Raw genomic sequence first — 21,445 nt, forward strand, 5'->3', positions numbered from 1 at the left:
CACTGCTTTGTGAACACAAACACACAAGTAATGATATTTAAAAACTGTTCACTCTAAAGTATAGTGTCTAACGGCCACATAGTGTGCACATGACTGATGCTATTTAGAAAATGGTTGACAATAGTCTCCTGCTATCATTAAGCGGCATGGTGTCACAAATCAACAAAGAGAATCCCAGCTAGTTTCTCGATGTCTTTTTTCTTAAAGAATTGTCTCAAAGAAGTGGCTGCTTTTATCAATCAATGGCCTCATTTAAGTGGAATCCACTCTTCTTGAGCTTAGGTGTCAATCTGACCTCGTAGATCTGTATGGTGAGCCAGGGCAGGGTAAGTAGAGGCAGAGCATCTCCCTCCAGTCATCTAAAAGCTCATGTGCTGTGACGCTGAGGGCCACATGACCACTTTGGATCCTAATGTTAATGGCATTAATCTCATACCATCCAAAAGCAGGCTGATATGATCCTCTGCATTCACCGTCCCCCCCAAAACCCCCACCATTTTGTGTTCCAGGGAATTACACAGAATGCACAGCACAGAAATACAAAATGTTGTCAATATCACTACTGCATCTCCCTCCTTGCTTCATTATTCCCTATAAGCCCTTTGCCCCTCATGCATTATCTAAGCATTTACGATAATGTGTTACCTACACTATCCCAATACTCATTATAACAAGTTCCACACTGTAAACATTAACTGCATGATAATGTCTTGCCTGCATTTTATATTGGATACTATACATCTTTGGTTTGAACTAAGGAGCAGGTTTTTTTAAAAAATCAAGCATAATTGAACTTTACGTTTCTTTCTTTGCAGAGCGATTTACAAATTGCTTTGTGTCCTTTTTTCCCCCATAAAACTCGCACCACTGTTTCATCATATCTCATAACAGGCATACTTCCCAGTTGAGAATCTATCTTAATTCTATATGTCTGCCCTTGGGGTCAGTGTGCCCCACATTCTTTCAACTCTTTTGTGTGAAGCAGACTTTTATTTAACAAATTGAAGCAGCTTACATTGTATTTTGAGAGATTGCTTGGAGCTGGATCACACTGAAAGAACTAGCATCTCCTCTGCGTCTTGAGTAGAGAGGCCAAAAGCTAAATATTACTTGATATATGGAAAAACATAACACAATTTTGCCAAATTTCACGCAACCCCCCCGCCCACTCCAAACCTGTCCAACATTTTATTGCAGTAACACCATGACTGCAGCACAGGTGTTAGATTTGAGTGAGTTCCTTCAGGTAAGAATATCACCAGCTGTAATTTTCCATGTCAGCTATGTTCTTTTGACCACAAACTATGTCATTAGGCTTTCAGTGGTTGTGAACATTCAGAAAAGCATTTCAGAGGTTTTTGCCTTAACATGTTTCCCCAGCGAGTTGACAAAACATGCTGTGTAATAGTGATAATGTATCAGGTTCTGCTGGAAGTGTTCAATAATTTCTAAGAAATCTTCTTGTATTTCTACGCTGATTTATTAATGAAAGTCGCCTGACTACATTTATCATAAAGCAGTGAATGAATTCTAAGAGTTCCTTGGTTTTCCATTGTTTTTGCAGAAGATGTTTGCAGCGAGCCCATACTCTGACCCCATCCTATCTGCGGACCCTGACCCACAGCCTATCATTGATGGGGAAGAGGGTCTGATCTGGGTGGTGGGCCCAGTGCTGGCAGTGGTCTTCATCATCTGCATTGTAATCGCCATTCTATTGTACAAAAAGTAAGAGAATCTCTATTGAGGGTTTAGGGTGGGTCAGGTAAAATGGGAGGTTGGTAGATAAGCAGTAGCACTGCATATTATGAAGGTCACCAATGGGAAATCAACCATGGTTCATGGCGCAAACACGAGGAAATGTGCAGATGCTGGAAATTCAAACAACACACACAAAGTGCTGGTGGAACACAGCAGGCCAGGCAGCGTCTATAAGGAAAAGCACAGTCAACGTTTTGGGCCGAGACCCCAGGACTAACTGAGAGGAAAGATACTAAGAAATTTGAAAGGAGTGGGGGGAGGGGGAAATGCGAAATGATAGGAGAAGACCAGAGGTGGTGGAATGAAGCTAAGAGCTGGAAAGGTGATTGGCGAAAGTAATACAAAGCTGGAGAAGGGAAAGGATAATGGAACGGGAGGCCTCGGGAGAAAGAAAGTGGGGGGAAGCACCAGAGGGAGATGGAGAACAGGCAGGGTAATGGGCCCTAGATTTCTGTGATCACTCAGACAAAGTACAGAGTAATGATGTAATGCTGACATTTAGAATCCAGGCTAACACATGAACCTTGACAGGTTGTATGAGGAGGAGAATTGTGCTTCTCAATCTTTCCCTCTGCCTCAGCCCCATATAGCAGGGAGTGTCTGCCTATGACACTTTAATTTCTGGGTGTTGTTTGGTTTGCTTGACTTTACCCAGTCAGCCATTCTGTCAGAGTCAGTCACAGAACAGAGAACTTGTCTGCTCTTTGGCCTTTGACCTGGTGGAGTTGAGAGAAGGGGCACAGAGCAAATCTAAGCTGAACCTGACGTTGGGTTTCGGCCTGAAATGTCGACTGTTTATTCGTTTCCGTAGATGCTGCCTGACCTGCTGAGTTCCTCGAGCACTTTGTGTGTGCTACTTTGGATTTCCAGCATTGCAGAATTTCCCACATGATGATATCTCCTGCGGAACACTTTGGGACACTTTTAAAGCATATATACGTGGACAGATTATCTCTTACTCTGTCGATTTGAGAAAATGTACTAAGACGGAAACTCTTTTATTGGTCGATAAAATTAAAGAGATTGATAAGAAATATTCGATTACTCCTAGTAAGGAGCTTTACAAACAAAGGGTTGAACTTCAAATGGAACATAGTTTATTACTTACAATTAATGAAAATCAAATAATGAAAACCAGACCTGATTTTCATATACATAGTGATAAATCTGGTAAACTGTTAGCTAGTCAATTGAAGAATGCTTTGGTTAAACGTCAAATCACTAAGATTTGTCAGCAGAATGGGAATTTGACAGTTAATCATGATGAGATAAATAAGGCATTTCAAGACTTCTATACCTCCCTGTATCAATCTGAATTTCCTCAGGATCGTAATACCATGTGTGATTTTCTTCGGAAATTAAATTTTCCGAGATTATCATCTGATGATCTTTCAATATTGGATACTCCTATTACAGATGTAGAAATTAAAGGGGCTATTTCTTCAATGAATTCTGGGAAAGCACCGGGTCCAGATGGTTATACAGTTGAATTTTTTTAAATTTTTTCCGCTACTCTTTCCCCTTGGTTATGTAAGGTTCTTGAGGAAGCAATTAGATTGGGGAATTTGCCACAATCTTTTTATAGAGCTTCCATTTCTCTAATATTGAAGAAAGATAAAGTCCCTACTAACTGTGCATCCTATAGACCAATATCTTTATTGAATGTAGACTCCAAGATTTTTTCCAAGTTACTGGCATCCAGATTGGAGAAGGTATTACCCAAAATTATTTCAGAAGATCAAACCGGTTTTATTAAAAATCGCTATTCTTTTTTCAACATTAGGAGATTATTGAATATTGTTTATACTCCCTCACATGACATTTCAAAATGCGTGATTTCATTAGATGCGGAGAAAGCATTTGATAGAATTGAATGGCCTTACTTATTTAATGTGTTGGAGAAGTTTAATTTTAGTCTGATATTCATATCGTGGATTATATCGTGTGATTTATCACACTCCAGTAGCCTCAATGTTTACCAATAATCAAAGATCCCCCTTTTTTCGCCTATTTCGGGGCACTAGACAAGGATGTCCTCTTAGTCCATTACTATTTAACATTGCCTTAGAACCTTTGGCATTTGCCATCAGACAATCACAGGATATTTTGGGTATTAATTGTGGGACAGACATTCATAAGTTATCTTTGTATGCAGATGATTTATTACTATTCATTTCTAACCCTGAGAAATCTATCCCAGCAGTTTTATCATTATTGGCTCAATTTAGTGAGTTTTCTGGGTATAAGTTAAATCTTAATAAAAGTGATTTGTTTCCTTTGAATAGACAGGTCCCAATTTATGGAAATTTACCTTTTAAATTAGTTAATGATTCTTTTATTTATTGAGGGATCAAAATCACAAAAAACCATAAAGATTTATTTAGATTTAATTTTTTACCCTTAATTGATCAGATTAAAGGTTTGTTTACTAAGTGGTCACCATTATCTTTATCTCTAATAGGTAGGATTAATGCTATTAAGAGGGTTATTTTACCTAAGTTTTTATGTATTTTTCAAGCGATACCAATTTTTATTCCAAAATCTTTTTTTACTTCAAAAATTTCCTCATATATATGGCAGAATAAAAATCCCAGGTTAGGCAAAATATATTTACAGAAGACAAAGAAGAAAGGCGGGTTAGCATTACCTAATTTCAGATTTTATTATTGGGCAGTTAATATTAGATACTTGTTATGTTGGTTGAAAGATTGGGGTGGACCTTTCGGCTCTCATTGGGTGAGTTTAGAAATTAAATCTGTATCAGCTTATGCTCTGGGTTCTATTTTAGGGACTTCTCTCCCTTTTGCTCTCTCTAAATTGCCGAAACGAATTGACAACCCTATAGTTAAACATACTTTACGTATATGGTTTCAATTTCGGAAATTTTTCAGGTTGACTCAATTCGTTTTAAATAGTCCTATTGTATCTAATTGTTTTTTCCACCCTTCCATTATAGATCAAGCTTATTCGGCTTGGAAAACTAAGGGATTACTAAGATTTTCTGATTTATTTTTGGACAATTGTTTTATGTCTTTTGAGCAATTATCCAACAAATATAACTTACCTAGATTTCATTTTTTTAGATATTTACAGATTAGACATTTTTTAAGTACTGTACTCCCTACATTTCCAAATTTTGTGCCTTCAGATATTTTGGAGAGTTTGTTTGAATTAGACCCTTTTCAAAAAGGGCTTATTTCAAAACTTTATAATATAATTATGAAGATACGTTCAGAGCCCCTTTATAAGACCAAAAAGGATTGGGAAAGAGAGCTTAACCTTATTATTTCTAGTGAGAATTGGGATAGAATTCTTCAATTAGGTAATACATCATCGATATTTGCCAAACATTCATTAATACAATTTAATGTCGTACATAGGGCCCATATGTCCAAGGATAAATTAGCTCATTTTTACTCTTATATTAATCCTATCTGTGATACATGTCAATCTGAAATCTCATCTTTAACTCATATGTTTTGGTCTTGTTCAGTTTTGAAAAAATATTGGAAAGATATTTTTGATATTATTTCTGCGGTTTTGAATATTGATTTACAACCTCATCCTATTACCGCAATTTTTGGTTTACCAACGTTAGACTCACTGCATTTATCTTCTTCTGCCCATCGAATGATTGCATTTCTAACTCTGATGGCTAGAAGATCTATATTGTTGAATTGGAAGGAAATTAACCCTCCCACTGTATTTAATTGGTTCTCTCAAACTATGTTATGTTTAAATTTAGAAAAAATTAGAAGTGGTATTTTTGATACTTCTATTAAATTTGAAAAGTTATGGAGACCATTTATTCAACATTTTCATATGATGTAATATGACCCTGTTCCAAGTTCATTTGATTTCCCAGCTTTTAGCTTATGTATGTTGAGAGGATCGGAAGTGACGGCATTGATGAATATTTATTCTTGTGAGATATTATAAACAGCCCCTTTTTTTTCTTCTTTTTTTTGCTTCTTTTTACTTCTTTATTAGTTATTAGATTAGTAGATTAGCTAATTTTGCATTATATATTTTTTTCTTTCTTTTTTCTGTTTTTTTATATCATATATTATGAAATATTTTGACTTACCATGTTCATACATATACTGTATGGTTTATGTCTTGGTAAACTCATTTATACTGTAAAAAAAGAATTTCCCACATTTATGAGCCTGATATTGGTTATGCATAGTTTACAGTGATCACTTGACAAGGTGATCATTCTTTGCAGCTGCAATATTTTTATAATGGAACAATAATACTGTAAATAAATTTTAATTAAAATAATTAACATTATAAGTTGATATTCAGCCTGTTAACAAGCCTGTTAATATTCGCAACAAGAATAAACTAGGCCCTTTGAAAGATTCGGAACAAGTTGGTACAAACCCTATACACACAACAATGCAATGTCTATTCCTATTCTCCATGCAGCAGAAAGCTCTGAAATTACTCTTTCTGTTGTAGAAATTAATCGGTCCTTGTCATCATCTCAAAGTTACATATTAGTGATGTCAATTGGAGTCATTGTATGATGCTGTGCTACCCCATTAACTACAAAGCTCCAGGATTTCTATACATAATAATTTGAAATAATGAAGTTCGTTTATCATGGTAAAATATCCCAAGGTGCTTCACAGGAGAATAACCAGAGGGAAAAACTGCTGAGCCAAAGAAGGAGAATCTTATCAAGGGGAATGGTTTTAAGCAGGAGAGTCAGGTGGTGAGGAATTTCTCTGACTAGGCCCTAGAACATTGTAGCCTTGACCATGGTTAGAAACTTGAAGGGACAGGGATTGCATGAGAGGGACCACTTGACAGCATACAGATTTCTTGGTGCATCGGAGATTGGTGGAGCAATTTTAAAAATAAACACAACAAAGAACTGGGCTTGCAGTGTTGAAGGGGTCTTGTGGCAATGCTTTTTCTCAGCTTCTTATGTGTCCTTGATCTGCATACTTTATGCATTCATCTCTCCCGTGTGATCCTGGAAAGTGAGTGTCATCAGGCTGCTGGCATCAACCGGCAGACACACCCTTCAGGCATCAATCAATCAATCCTGGGCCATCCAAGCTGAGATAAACTAAGTCCATATAAACTGGGACTTGAAAGCACTGCCAATGGCAGTATTTGTTTGCCTTTTACACTTCTTGTGTAGTGGGATGATGCACAGAGTATCTGAAAGAATCTGCTTTGCCATTTTATCCAAATACCCACAAGCAAAAAAAACAGAGGCCTAGCAGAAGCACCACACTGTGAGAGCTTGTGAGTGGTGGCTGTGAAAACAACTAAATCTCCATGGTAACGGGATCAGAAAGGAGTATAGTTCAGAAATCAAAAGGAGTATGGTTTGGAAATAGTAAGGAGTATTTGTTATTTAGTCACGATGACTATATCCAATGGGCAAGGTAATCAAAATGTTACCTAAGTTAATTCACTTGTAGAATGGAACTACTGACCTTTTTACCTTTTGGGAGTTGGTACACACTGTAGCCAATTCTCCAACCTTGCACCTCAACACTCTGTGCTCCTTAATCCTCTAATCCTCCACCCTGCCCTTTATCATTTCTGACACTTTCAATTCCAGATCTAGTCACAGTATCCAAATTTACCAGCATTATTAAAGGATAACTGGTTTAATTAGTCATGGGGTGATGCTTCTCTTTGCGTGTGTGAACTATTAACATTTATACTGAAGCACTTACATAGTTCTTATCTTTCCCTTAATGCACTCATCATGGACAGCAAACCCGACAGGTAAGTAGCCACTTTAATCCAGAGTTCCAAATAATTTTCTGTCATTTTGAAAGGTTAAAATAATTAATAACTTGTTTTATTTTAATTGGCTTATACTTGGTTTCTGAAATTATTTTCATATATCTGTCATAAGAGAAGATAATTGCAAGGCCAGGGTAAGCACAAGCTTGCTACATCACCCCTCAGCTCTCGTCATGTCTACAGGACCAGGTCTTGATTCAGACACATCTCATGATTCACGTACCATGGTGTCACAGTTGTACAGCTTGTAGAGTCACTGCCCGGCAGTGCCAGAGGTCCGAGTTCAACACTAAGCTCTGGAATTGTCTGTGTGGAGTCTTCATGTGCTCCCTGTTACCAAATGGGTGATCTGGTTTCTTCCCACATCCCACAAGAGGTGTGCAAATTACGTAGTTAATTTGCCCCTAGTGTGCAGCTGAATGGTGCAAATAGGGAGAGGTGATAAATACAGGGGTAGAATAAAATGAAATAGGATTAATTTAGGATTACTGTAAGTGGCTGATTGATAATCAACATGGACTCAGTGGGCTGAAGGGCCTCTTTCCAAAATGCATGTCTCAATGACTCTGTGACTGTGCGATCTAATCCTTTGTATTTATTATTTATTCATTTACGGAACGTGGGCGTTGCCAGCTAAGTCAGCATTTATTGCCCATCCCCAGTTGCCCTTGAGAAGGTGGTGATGAGCTGCCTTCTTGAACCGCTGCAGTTGCTGAGGTGTAGGTTCACCCACAGTGCTGTTAGGGACGGAATTCCATGATTTTGACCCAACAACAATGAAGGAACAGTGATAAGTTTCCAAGTCAAGATGGTGAGTGACTTGGAGGGCATTTCCAAGCACGATGTTCCCAAGCATTTTCAGCTGTTCTTTTCCTTCTAGATGGTAGTGGTCATGGGTCTGGAAAGTGCTGCCTTAGGAACTTTGGTGTGTTGCAGTGCGTCTTGTAGACAGTACACACCGCCGCAACTGTTCGTTGATGGTGGAGGGATTGGGTGCTTGTGGAAAGGGTACCAATCAAGTTAATCTATTCTCAGGTTGATAAATTGAGTCAGAGACTTAAGCAGAATGGAAACAGGTCCTTCAGTGTAAATTGTCAGTGCCTACCAAGCTACTTTAGCTAATCCTATTTGCCTGAATTTAACTGTTTTATACTGTACTCGTCTAAATGTAAATAGGAGGAATGAATCTTCACATGATCTACCCGGCGAGACAGTTACATGACACAGTGCATTAAGTAGAGGCCATTCTCCTTTGCTGCTCTGGAGAGAGGTTTAATCTGTCTCAAGGCCTCTTCGGTCCACGTGAAATGAACCTGGGGTAATCTCAGTCCTGTTCCATTCAGAACAAAGTTAGACTGAACAGGGAGTCCGAATCACAGTCAGATCTATTATCACTGACATATGCCATGAAATGTGTTGCTTTGCAGCAGCAGTATAGTGCAAGACTTTTTAAAAAATCACTGTAAGTTACAATGAATAAATAAATAGATAACAGATACCTAAAGCAAAACCAAATAGTGAGAAAGTGTTCATGGGTTCATGACTGCTCTGAACACTGATGGCAGAGGGGAAGAATCTAAAATGTCCCTAAAACATTGAGTGTGGATCTTCAGGTTCCTGTAGCTCCTCCCTGGTGGTAGTAATGACAAGAGGGCATGTCCTCGATGGTGAGTATCCTCAGCCTTCCTGAGGCATTGCCATCTGAAGGTCTCCTTGAGGACTTAAGAAACCAGGTTTAAGAAAGAGCAAAATACAGTGCTCCTGAGAGTTTTATTTAGAAGCTGCTTTGCCAGGCCTGTCGGAGAGTTTGCTGCTGAGCCTGGGGCAGTTTATGAAACATTAATGCTGATGGGACGTTCAGGTACTGAGGAAGCATTGCAGCATCGTTGTCACCAGTGGGACAATCTCAAACGAAGGGATCAGTAGATGGGCAATTAAAACTAAGACGCATAGGGACTTCTTGCAGAAGGAAGTGAATCTTTGGAATTCTCTACACCTGGGCTTTACGGAGGCCAAATCAGTGAGGGTAGTGCAGGTGGAAGCAGACACATAGGGGAACTGAGGGCTTTGGGGAGCTGGCACAGAAGAGGAACTGAGGCGTGTGTAGATCAGCTATGATCATGCTATGAGTGGCAGGTAGGCCTGAGGGGTCAAGTCCTCACCTATTTCCTTACACTCCTGTCATATGTATAACCTACGTGTGCCAGCAGGCTGTGCATTCAGCTCTTGGCAAAACAGGTTCATAAATAGGCCAAAATCTTCACAGATCATTAACAAAATTTATACCCGTTTCACTCCAATGACAGAAAACGCAAAGAAAGTGATCCCAGAACGAAGTGCCTTCTCAACAATGCAGAAGTGCCATCCAATCATCCCATGGACCCGGTGGAAATGAGACGCATTAACTTCCAGACGCCAGGTAAAGGTGCAGTGACTGTGCTCCCTGCTGATGCGATAGAAATAATCTGAAGAGAGCTTTGGTTTTATTCATCAATGTTTGAAGGCCACAGAGGCTGCTTTATTTAAGACTGTCTCTGCTGAAACCTCAGCTGTTTGGGAATGAAGAAGTAGAGTGGTATTGATACAATAGAGGCACTAAGATGGTTATTGTATCTTTCCTGTGATGATATGCTGATATTTTGGTTATGGTGTTATCTGTGCCCAGGGTCCTGAATTCAGGAGGAAGACTGAACAGGGAAAACCACCTTTCAGGGGACACAATGTTTGTGCATTTCTCAGAATTAGGTGTATTTTCAATGAAGAACCCTCCATTGGGCTTCTAATTCCACATCCTTCCCATTTCTTTCACTTGCCCTCAAAAGCCAGTTTAAACCCCAAGGAAGGGTCACCAGTCTCAAGCCCAATTCTGATTAAATCTGCCTATACTTTAAACTGGGATGTGACCCCAGTTTTGTGTCTTAAAAGATTGCCAACTGTCACAGAATCGAAACATAGCACATCCAATCTTAATTGGATACCAACAGACAATGAAAATTACTGGTTTGAAATGGGAACATTTGTGTTTGGAACAAATTAGTCTCTTTGTCCATCTGTGCTGTCCGATTCAAATCCACAAATAGTCCTGAGTAGAATGGTTATTGACCGCTGAGACATATTAAAACCAGCTTCACGGTAATCCTCCACACTGGAGTTTCTCAGGAACCATTGGGAGGAATGCATCCTAGCAAGGCAGAATCATGCTTGCCCACAAAAAGCCTTAGCAGCCATAAGTATGAAAGCACTATTGCCAGTGCTTCAGGAAGAGGAGAGAGGCAATGGAGGTGTAGTGGGGTGGTGGGGTGATGGGAGAGAGAAGGGAAGGGCAGGGTGAGAGAGAGCAAGAGGAAGGGGGGCAAGAGCAAGAAAGGATGAGGGGAAAAGAGGAATGTTTGAGGAAAAAAAAGGAGAAACTGCAACAATTTCAATTCCAGTTTTAGAAGAATTTTAGACTGCAAGAGTTGCAATTTTCCTGCCTTTATACAGGCAGGGCATTTCAGGCCAAAGCTGTGCTCTCTCCTGGACACTTCCTTGAGAGAGGAAGCGGCAGCCTGCTGATTACCAGACCTCTCATTTAAGACATGGTTGTGGGAAGAGTTAAAATTAGCTGCAATGAACTCGAACAGTGTAAAAGTCTCTGTCATATTCTTCAACAGATGTTAAAATTATAAGTTGAAACACATTTAAGTCCTACCTTTTATCAATTACTAAAATGTGTGGGCTTTTAATGTGACACTTTGTGATGGGCGATTAGCTGGGGTGTGTTCACCAGTGCCTGAGAAATGTGATCCCTAAAGAAATGTTAAAATTTCAGTCAAATTCCGCCATTAATTATGGAACCATGTGGTAGAAATTAGTAGTTTGTTTAGTAGATAGTGTTTGCTTTCCTACTGAGGAATTGTTCTCATCTGTGCCATTGATTGGCCCTACTGTACAAAAGACCACAGTGTTGATCCAAAGTGCTGCCATGCAGTGGTTAAGATGAATCATTCATCCTGTGTTGTGCATGAAAAGGGAGGGACCCAACCTACTCACCCCCACTGATCTACTGGGAAACAGCAGGGCCAAAGGAGCAGAAGCTCACCCCGATGACCATTAAAGATGATCACAGAGAAAAGCTTCGAATTCGAAAGGGCACCACCATTTTTCCACATAAACGTGCAGGTGTTATGGAAGATCTTATCAGAGAATAAATGTTCTACAGTGTTGCAGGTTAATTATGCAAATCAATTTTGAGAAATAGCACACATTTGAAGGAAGTGACTGCTGGATCTAGAATGCATTGTTTGTGGATATCCATTAATGGGTATAAAACTGAAAACTATTTGTCAGTCATTATTGATTCAACCATTAATTTGACTCAATTATTTGGTGCACTTTAGAATTCCTTGAGAAGGATATTTCACCATCCAGGTTTGACAATACATGATAGAGTCATAAAGTCATAAAGAAGTACAACACAAACAGGCTAATTGGCCCATCTAATCCATGCTGAAACTATTGAAACTGCCTACTCCCATTGACCTGCAGCAGGACCATAGTGTTCCATACCCCTACCATCCGTGTACCTTCGAAACTTCTCTGAAACGTTGAAATCGAGCTTGCGTGCACCACTTGTACTGGCAGCTCATTCCACACTCTCATGACCCTCTGAACAAAACAGTTTCCTTTTATGTTCCCCTTAAACTTTTCACCTTTCACCCTTAACCCATAACCTCTGGTTGTAGTACTTTGTGTTAACACATTGTGGTAAAAGGTGCAACTGGGGCGGTGGGGGAGGGGGGGAACAATTGGCAGAGTTTGTTTGTCAGTGGGTTTCCTGGCATTATATTCAGGATGTCAAGAAATTCGAGAACCTGTCATTGCCTCCAGGTCTAATGAGAGAACATTGGCTAGATTCATAGGGCACAGAAGCAGACCGTTGGCCTAGTTGGGCCATGCCAACTAAGATGCCCATCCAATCTAGACCCATTTGGCCCATATTCTTCTAAACCTTTGCTATAATGTATACCTATCGAATGGTCTTTTAAAATATGTCTTTTGAAATAAGCACAACCAATCATTAATTCATTGGAGGTGAATGGATCCAAGGTAGTCAGAAGTGGTATTATCAAGCACGTAAACACAAAATTCTGTCTCAGTGACTCCATTTACACAACTAGGTTTTGGGAAAGGTTTCAGCTTGTGGGTAATTCTTACATCTGGGTCACCTGGAGTGCGGTTAATGACAAGGTCATGAACGAGGAAGATCAGCATGTGTTTATATGGCACAGCTTGGGGCTGTACTTGACTGTGTGCCTTTGGATATGTGGTGGGCTCTCTGAGGTCACTGTGCTATCCTGAGCAGCAGCGTAGTGCTCTTCAGCTATGAGATTATGGCCGCTTGGTCTTTCCAGCTATCAGCAGAGGTTGGCCAAGTCAGTCCATGCTGTGCTGAGTCAAGTGAGCTCCTCAGAGAAGCTGCATGTGGCTGCCATGTCCCCGGGCTAAGGAGTGAGGGAGGAGCAACAGTTACAGCTGCTCATCAGTGTACGAGAGTCACCATCAGCATCAGTGGTCTGTTCATGGCTAACACAGCAAAGAAGCAGAAAGAGAGCTTGGCTGTTGCAGCCTGGGACATTATCTTCAGCAGAGTTGGCAGCAAAATCACTGGGACTGCGACCAGGCTGGGACAAGTTACCTAACCTCCCAGACAGTTAACCTCCAGGACCAGTTGCCCGTAACCAGAAAGTTAAATTAATGATTTTTTTGTTTAATTATTTAATAAAATACTGAAGAAAGCTGAAAGTGCCTCCTTATTCAGAGAGAGGACAATATGTGATGAAACCTTCATAATCAGATCCAACACACCTTAGAGCTCAAGATGAGGATCGGGTTGGTAGAAAAAGTCTTGAGAGTCTTGTGGACTCCACCTTAGTTTTATCTAGCTTTGGCCCCTGTGTCCCACCAGAACTTTAATATACTCTCTCAGGATCAATCATAGTCATTCTGGGGACCTGCCCTCATGAGTGAGGGTCCCAAATTTTCAGGCAGTCCCATGAGGACACAATTACTACGATTGTGTTTAAGACAGAGCGAGCCCCGAGGAGAGAAAGGAAAGAAACAAAACGAGGTAAGGAACAGAACAACCGCCGAGTTCTTTGACAGGGGCAGATCGGAGATTGACTGTTTACTCATGCATTTGTTTGTTTACTTTGAGTTCCCGTTTTGTTTTTGTTTGTTATCTCCCCCTTGAGTTGTGTTCTGCCAGCCTGTAGATTTAAGTGTGTTCACGTGCTGATGTTTCTTTTCACAGAATCTGTTGTCAGCAGTCCCCTCAGTGAACCTGAATTTGCAAGTTAGTTCCCACTTGCATTTTATGCCTATTGTTTCGTTAGCTTTAATTTCATTTTGTTTTTAATATACACCTGTATGTGTATATGTATATATATAAATATATGTGTGTGTTATATACCTATATAATATATATATATTTATTATATATATCTATATATATGTGTATATGTACATATATATATGTACATATAATCTGTGTTTCTTATCCACCTCGATGTAGTTTTAACTTGTGTTTTTCTCTCTCGAGCTCCTGGCTGCTCATTGACTAAGCTTTTAGCTCCTTTCACTCTTGCATGTTTTTTAGGTGTATGTTTCAAATGTCAATCCTTTAAGCCCAGGGTTGCCTGCAGATTGGTGGCTTCATCAGTTTCACCTGGTGGTCTAGTGGGCTCAAGGATATGGGAGCAGCAAATGGGCTGGGTCTGAGGATGAGCGGGTCGGAAGGCTAGACTAGAAGTTAAGATCTCTGGAATCAACTTTCTACATATAGTGGATTTCCTAGAATGGTTACCACACTGAAGGAGGCCATTTTTTCTGTGATGTCCTTGCTGCATCTCTACCAAAGTTGTCCAATGTATGGTTTAACACCATTAGTTCACTATTTCCTTGGGAGGTAATCGATACAGAAACTCCTCCAGACCGGAGGGAGTGGGGACGAGGAAGGATTTACTCAGTTTTGTCCCAGTGCAGACACAAGAGACCGCAGATGCTGGAAACTGGAGCAATAAACAATATGCAGGATGAACTCAGCAGAGAGAGTGGCGTCTGCAGAAGAAAAGGAACTGTCAATGTTTCAGGTTGAACTCCCACGTCAGAACCTAAAACATCAGAAATTGCTTTCCTGCTGCAGATGCTGCTCGACCTACTGAATTCCTCCAGCAGGTTGTTTATTGGCCCAGTACAAACTCATTTTGATTCAGAACAGGTATGTCTCATTGTGCTAGACCATTGTTGTCTTCAGGATATTCTAATATATAATCCTTATGGAAGTGTCTCCACACATTATAATGCATCTCATTTGATGTCATTATGTTCTGTCTGACTGGAATACTTTATTCCAAATCACAACAAATAAACTGATCATGAGGAACTTCCATGATTCTGAAGGGAGGGCAATGCCAGTAAAGAATTAGCGTGTTCTTCTACATGTTCATATTAAATTCCTACTCACTCCTCTCAGGCGCTGATTTCATTGCTGGGCTGGGTTATGCATACATGTTGTCTCCAGACCACAGAAGATGTTTAGTTCACATAAGGATTTTGACCTGAGCTTGTCCTGTGTTTTTAATTAAGTTTAACACAAATTAGCCAAACAGATGGAAAGATTCACAGAATTTCAAATCCAAAAAGCAGGTAGCATCTGTTGAATTTTCTGGCATTTTTTTGGCACTGGCTTGTAAAACATTACAATAGAAGGCAGCCCACCCACTAACTGCCCATTGCCCCAGTAGCATTAATAATCACTGCAAACTTCCAGTGCTCTCACCCATTCGCCGTGGATCCTCAGGTCTAACTCTTTGCCAATGAATTATAATAACTGTGCAAAAAGCCCAATTCGTGGAAAACCTGACATCAGCCGATATGGTTTGTTCAGATTTTCAAACTACTTAATGTAATTTAAAATATTCACAGATAGAGAACAGTGGTTAAAATTGCTTTAGCTTTTCTCGATAAGCCCATCTTCAGCCATATTAAATGCACCGTGTCGATTTTTTACTTAGATCTTTTGAGCAAATTTTTAAAAGAAAATTTCTTATAATCTGCTCAAGCTGTATTCATTCTACCACATTTTGCATCTGGTTGTCTTCCAATCAATTCAGACAAAATCTGTAACAAAGTATATCCTGTCTAATGCATATCAGAGTGCAGTTTGAATGTAATTTTGGCCTGAGGATACTTTAAGCCTTTTCTTGTGTTTTATTTCTCTTTTTTTATAGAATCACAGAACATTTATGAAACAAAAGTAAGTTCTTTAGCCCATTTGCCTGTTTCTTAGACAGTTTCATTCCTATATACTGCAAACTGAATAAATAGACTCTCTCTCAAATACACACATATGCACGCACGCACCCACACATACACACACATGCATGCACACACACACACACACACATGCACACGCACACAGAGGCCTACACAAATGTACATACATACGTACAAATACACACACAAATGCACTTGTGTATAAAGTCAATGCAAGTTGACAAATATTCAAAGTTACTGTCGACCTACTGATCATGCTGATTGTTTTAAAACTTTTCATCACATTGTATTTCTTAAAAGTAATTGTGAACTAGATAACATAATTAATCTTAGATTGGGAGAATGGGCAAAGAAGTGGCAGATGGACTATAGTGTATGGAAGTCTATGATCATGCGATCTGGTAGAAAAAATAAATGTGTAGATTATTTTCTAAACTGGGATAAAATTCAGAAAACAGAGGTGCAAAAGGACTTGGGAGTCCTCGTGTAGGATTCCCTAAAGGTTAATTTGCAGGTTGAGTCGGTGGTAAGGAATGCCAATACAATGTTGGCATTCATTTCAAGAGGACTAGAATATAAAAGCAAGGATGTAACACTGAGGCTTTATAAGGCATTGGAGCATTTCGAGCATTTTTGGACTACTTATGTAAGAAGCAATATGCTGGCATTGGAGAGGTTCATGAGAATTATTCCATGAATGAAAGGGTTAATGCATGAGGAGTGTGTGATGGCTCTAGGCCTGTACTCATTGGAGTTTAGAAGAATGAGGGGCGATCTTATTGAAACCCATTGAATATTGAAAGGCCTGAACAGAGAGAATGTGAAGAGGGAGTCTAGGACCAGAGGACACAACCTCAGGCATCCCTTTGGAACAGAGACAAGGAGGAATTTATTTAGCCAGAGGGTGGTGAGTCATTGCAACAATGGCTAGGGAGGCCAAGTTATTGGGATAGTTAAAGCACAGGTTGATAGATTCTTTATTAGAAAGGGTGTTAAAGGTTATGGAGAGAAGGCAGAAGAATTGGATTGAGAGGAGGAATAATAAATTAACCATGATGGAATGGTGAAGCAACTCGTTGGGCTAAATAGCCTAATTCTGCTTTGTTTTATGGTCCTATGGTTTTATGGTCTAAAGTTAATATCATTGAGCACTGAAAACAATTTTACATAAAGATAACAGATGGTAAACAAATATTAAGTACAGATTCAGATCAATATAGATTCAGCTAGGCCCAAATCTACGACAGTGTTTTTCTCTCTCCTGAAGACAGTGGGATAGAAGTTAGTCCTCATTGGCTTGCACTTAATGCCAGGCTGATTTCAATGGATCTAAATGAGGGAAGTGGAAATCAAACATGTTGAGGGTGGTCCATGAAAGTCAAAGGTCAATTTCAAGTTGGTGAGAAGGTATCAGTTGCAGTCAGAGGGCAATGGGTAATTATTCTGTCACGCGTGCTTAAAATTGATTAGTCAGGCTCCATAATGTGGGATTCAACTTGCATCTGTCAGCACATAATCACATCTCTCAGGAGAGCTTTATGAAAAATGAATGACAGTTGATAGTATTTAGTTCTTCACCACCTGGGGAAATGCATACATGGTGAGTAAGCACCTTTCAATAAATAACCTTGCAGACTGCCAACAGGTGGTGTGGAGGGGGTTCTGGAGGAAGGATGTCCAATCACTGTCTTACCTTTCTATACCACTGCTGCTGAGCCAGAGTGCTCCCAATCTCATCCACTTGGAAGGATCCTGTTCTATAAGCAAGGAGACTCAAGCTGCATCAGAGTGTATAATCAGAGTTCCAGCAGCCTGGGCAGTCTGCCATCCGGCATTGCTGTTCTGCACAGCGTAACGGATCGGCAGACCCAGAAGCGCATTCCCATTAGTGAGATAAAACTCATCCATACATCCAGTGCATGTGTGCACAGGGAAAAGGGAGCATGTGCAGTCATAGCAGACAATGCTCGTTTTAACATCACTTGTTTTAATGCCATTTCTGCAAAATTATGTTGCTCAAATGAAGCCCCCAAGCTGAATTAGACCTGATTCGGGCTCAGGTTAGCTATGGCATTCATTAAAAGAGCCTTGTTTTCTTTTTGGCCCATGGGAGCATCATCTTCTGCCAGGTATATGGTCTCTTTCAGTTTTTTTTGTTACTAGATGTTGCCCCAAACAATCTCCAGTTCAATCGCTTCCACAAAGGAAAACCCAGGCCATTCCCTCCCTGTTTTCTCTCCCAGTTTTCCTACTGAATGAGCTCCCTCGTGCATCACCCCCTGTCCAGCCAAATGACCATTGTGTTCATTTCCCTAATCATTATCTTCCATCCATCTGACCTTCTCTGCAATAGAATTCTCTTTACCCCAGCAATCCTCTTCCCCCTCCCAAATATAGCCCTCACCCCTTGCTCTCAGCTCCTCAGGACTGCACTTACTCTGACATCCTCTTCCTTCTAACCCCAGCTCACTCCTTCTGTCATCTCCATTGTCCTCAATGGCAAGATCCTTGCAGAAAGATGTTGGGGTCAATCTCCTATCATACGATCTGCTCTACTGCCTCCAATACCTCAGACTGCTCTACTGCCCAGAAAGTCTCAGGCATTTAAATGCAGAAGTATTGCTCGCAGTATGTAGGCACTGGTCTGTTCAATGCCCCACTAATCCCTTGCTTTAAGCACTTTACAGTTTTGACTCCAGGATCTTTTTGGAAGGTTTCTCTACCATTCCTTAGTAAACCTTAGCCATTGATCAGGTTCTGGTCCTCAGTAGTGACAAAGGAAATACTCAACACATTATGTATATCTAGTCTTTAGCTAGGTATAATTAGAGTAAGTTACACTGCAGATTTGGGAAGTGTAGAACAATGTAATATAAATGGAAATGAATCTAGTTCTGCAAGATACGGCCATTCAATATCTATTCATTTCAGTGCCTTGGATGCAGATCTACAACTATATGGCACTGTGCCATCATAGATTGCAGATATTTCAACACATACATACACATATACACACATGTGGACACTAATACACATACACGCACTCACGCAGACACACTCACGTACACACACGCGCACACAGGCACTCATTTACATTGATAGATATCTACACACATGCACACACACTCATACACATAGACCAACACTGATGCTACCACGTACTTCACATATACAGTATACAGACACAGTCAGACACTTTCATGTACAAACACATATCGCAAAGTCACACACACACACTTTCTATTCTAGCAAGGAATTACAGCCAGTATTTTCCTCATTAGTAAAGAGAACCAAAACTTTTTCCACCACGGATATTGGGCACAGATGACATTTTTTTAAATTTCATAAATATATTTTATTCATGATAATATACCTGTTGAATATAATTAATGCACATTTTCCTACACGCAATTTTACCATTAATCGGATTCATTCTCTTACAATGGGTCTCACCACTAGCTCTTCTTCCTTAAGCAATGCACCCATGGAGTTCCTGAGAGGCTGTAATACAGGGTCCATTCCCTCCCTGTCCGGTAGCCCCAGACTGGTCCTCTCCCTCATTGCTTATGAGCTTCAGAGTGTCCTTCCACATGTACCCCTGTGCCTTGAAGTATGGCAATTGGTAGCATTTGCTTGCTGTTTTCCCCTCACACTGGAAGACCAACATGTTTCAGGGTAGCAAGCACACAACATGGCTCCTTCCACATCATGCCCCTGCCCTAGGCAATAGAAGTATCAAACTGTCACCCAGCCTCAGCATCAACATCAAACCTTTGAAGGAGTCGCTCCAAGATTGGAGGTGCTGATAAATCAGATTTTGAACAGTGTGTCCCAGCTGAGCATTAAATACCACCAGCGCACAGTCTGCCCTAATCCTATTGCATCTCTATCCTGTTATAATTCGTGATAGTCAGTCATCTAGGCACCTGTGGGTTGGCTGGACAAGTTTCTGCAGCCCAATACAAGTTTTGACACAGTTACAGGAAGCAAATGTGAAGCACGCAGGCCGCTTTGTGTGCAAACATTGACCATTGTGAATCTGAGCTACGGAGTCCTGTGCTAGATTTATCATTAGTCAGTTGAATATGGGCCGCCATAAGCCTCAGTGGCCCCTAAGCCAGAAAGAATAGAAATTAACTCCCCCATCTCAGTTCAACTGGAATCTTTGGGGAAGTAAAGATTAACACTCATTTCTGAACATGGCCTCGTCAAATAACCTCTTGTCTTTCACTGTTGAGTTTCCAAGAGCAGCCATTGTTGATGAAGTTGGGTAATGGGTGAGAGGCAAGGTAGAGGTTGTTGGGAATGGGCATTATTGTTAGAAACAGGAAACTGGAGATAGGGGGAGAGATAAAGTTATGGTGATGTGAAATTAATGAGTGGGTGGCTTAATTGGTTTCTCACAAACTCCATAAGGCTGCACCACCTACTAAGCGTCCAGTGTGGCTCAGTTGGAAAGTGTATCAGCAGGGACTATGAGAAGGAAGGGGAAATTGGTCTGTGGAAGGACATCTCTCACCTTCCAGTCTCTTCTTTGGAGGCTGCATTTGATAGTAGGACTGCAAGAGGCAAAGAGCAGGCTAGAATCCTTTTGTCCTTCCAGTGCATGAAAGGCTTGGGAGGGGTGGCTAAATTGGTGGCCTAAGTCACCTCTCCATTTGATAATGAGTGGGTGTGTATTGGACATTTTCCACGATGCAGGAATGTGTTTTCCAACACATCTCCCTTTGTGTTGTGTGTTATAACAAACTGCAGTGAAATCCCACCATAAAAACTGATGATGATTTCATGCTTGCTTCTCATCTTTGTGCTGCCTCGAGTTTAACTTCCATATTGTCTGCTTCAAATGATCAAACTCTGCTGATTCTGTAACAGGGCTTGAAATTCTCCATAGCAACGAATGGCACTTCTCACTATCTCCGCAAGCAAGGTTTGTAATACCATTAGGGACCTGCTTGTGGAGAAAGCCAGATACAGGGATCAGAAAAGAAAAAGAAACAAGGAAAATAAAACAATCAACAGAAGTATTAGGTAACCATGGCAACACAGGAGAACTCATTAATAGGGGATATTGTCAAAGGCATGCCAAATGAACATCCTCGTCTTCCCCAGCTAGATAAACAAAAATCAGTGGATGTGAAGTAAAACAAATAGCCTGTAAATCTAACAGCATTTCACAAAGTAATGTCATCTGCCCTATTTTTTTCAGTACCTTTCAAATCATGTAACAGAAGTTCAAGACAGTTTTGGTAATACAGTGGATTCAGATTACTTGGGGCACAATGGGACCAGAACATTTTAGCCCAATTAAGCAGCAGTCCCAATTAGCCAAAGTTTCATGGCGATAGTTAAAGAGGTATTAAAAAAAGTCAAACTACCATTTAACTGAGTGACAAGTTATGTATTTAAATGAAATACAGAATAAATTAGAACACGACCAAAACTACTGCAGTTCTATAAAACTGTATATTAGTTCCTAATAGTTATCGATGTAGTTGTTCTTTTGATTGACTGTAAGTGAACAAAATCAGTGCATATACCTAGCACAGATAGTGGAGTACCTTCAAACTGTGCTTTCTATGATTGCATCCATAAA

The 21,445-nt window shown here is 40.2% G+C and overlaps 1 protein-coding gene across 16 annotated transcripts in view; it reads left to right on the top strand.

Moving 5' to 3' along the window:
- Positions 1–21,445, top strand: part of LOC132406245 (receptor-type tyrosine-protein phosphatase S-like) — a 475,477-nt gene that overhangs the window by 381,829 nt on the left and 72,203 nt on the right. For 7 of the 16 annotated variants that reach the window (XM_059991616.1, XM_059991620.1, XM_059991627.1 and 4 more), the window contains 3 exons: positions 1,565–1,725; positions 9,840–9,952; positions 13,826–13,867. In XM_059991616.1, the coding sequence (XP_059847599.1) occupies positions 1,565–1,725; positions 9,840–9,952; positions 13,826–13,867 (316 nt within the window). The remainder of the gene's footprint in view (positions 1–1,564; positions 1,726–9,839; positions 9,953–13,825; positions 13,868–21,445) is intronic. The other 9 variants (XM_059991623.1, XM_059991624.1, XM_059991630.1 and 6 more) reach the window with 3 other exon arrangements.

The sequence above is a fragment of the Hypanus sabinus genome, chromosome 16 (genome assembly GCF_030144855.1).
Source record: "Hypanus sabinus isolate sHypSab1 chromosome 16, sHypSab1.hap1, whole genome shotgun sequence".
Classification (NCBI taxonomy): domain Eukaryota; kingdom Metazoa; phylum Chordata; class Chondrichthyes; order Myliobatiformes; family Dasyatidae; genus Hypanus; species Hypanus sabinus.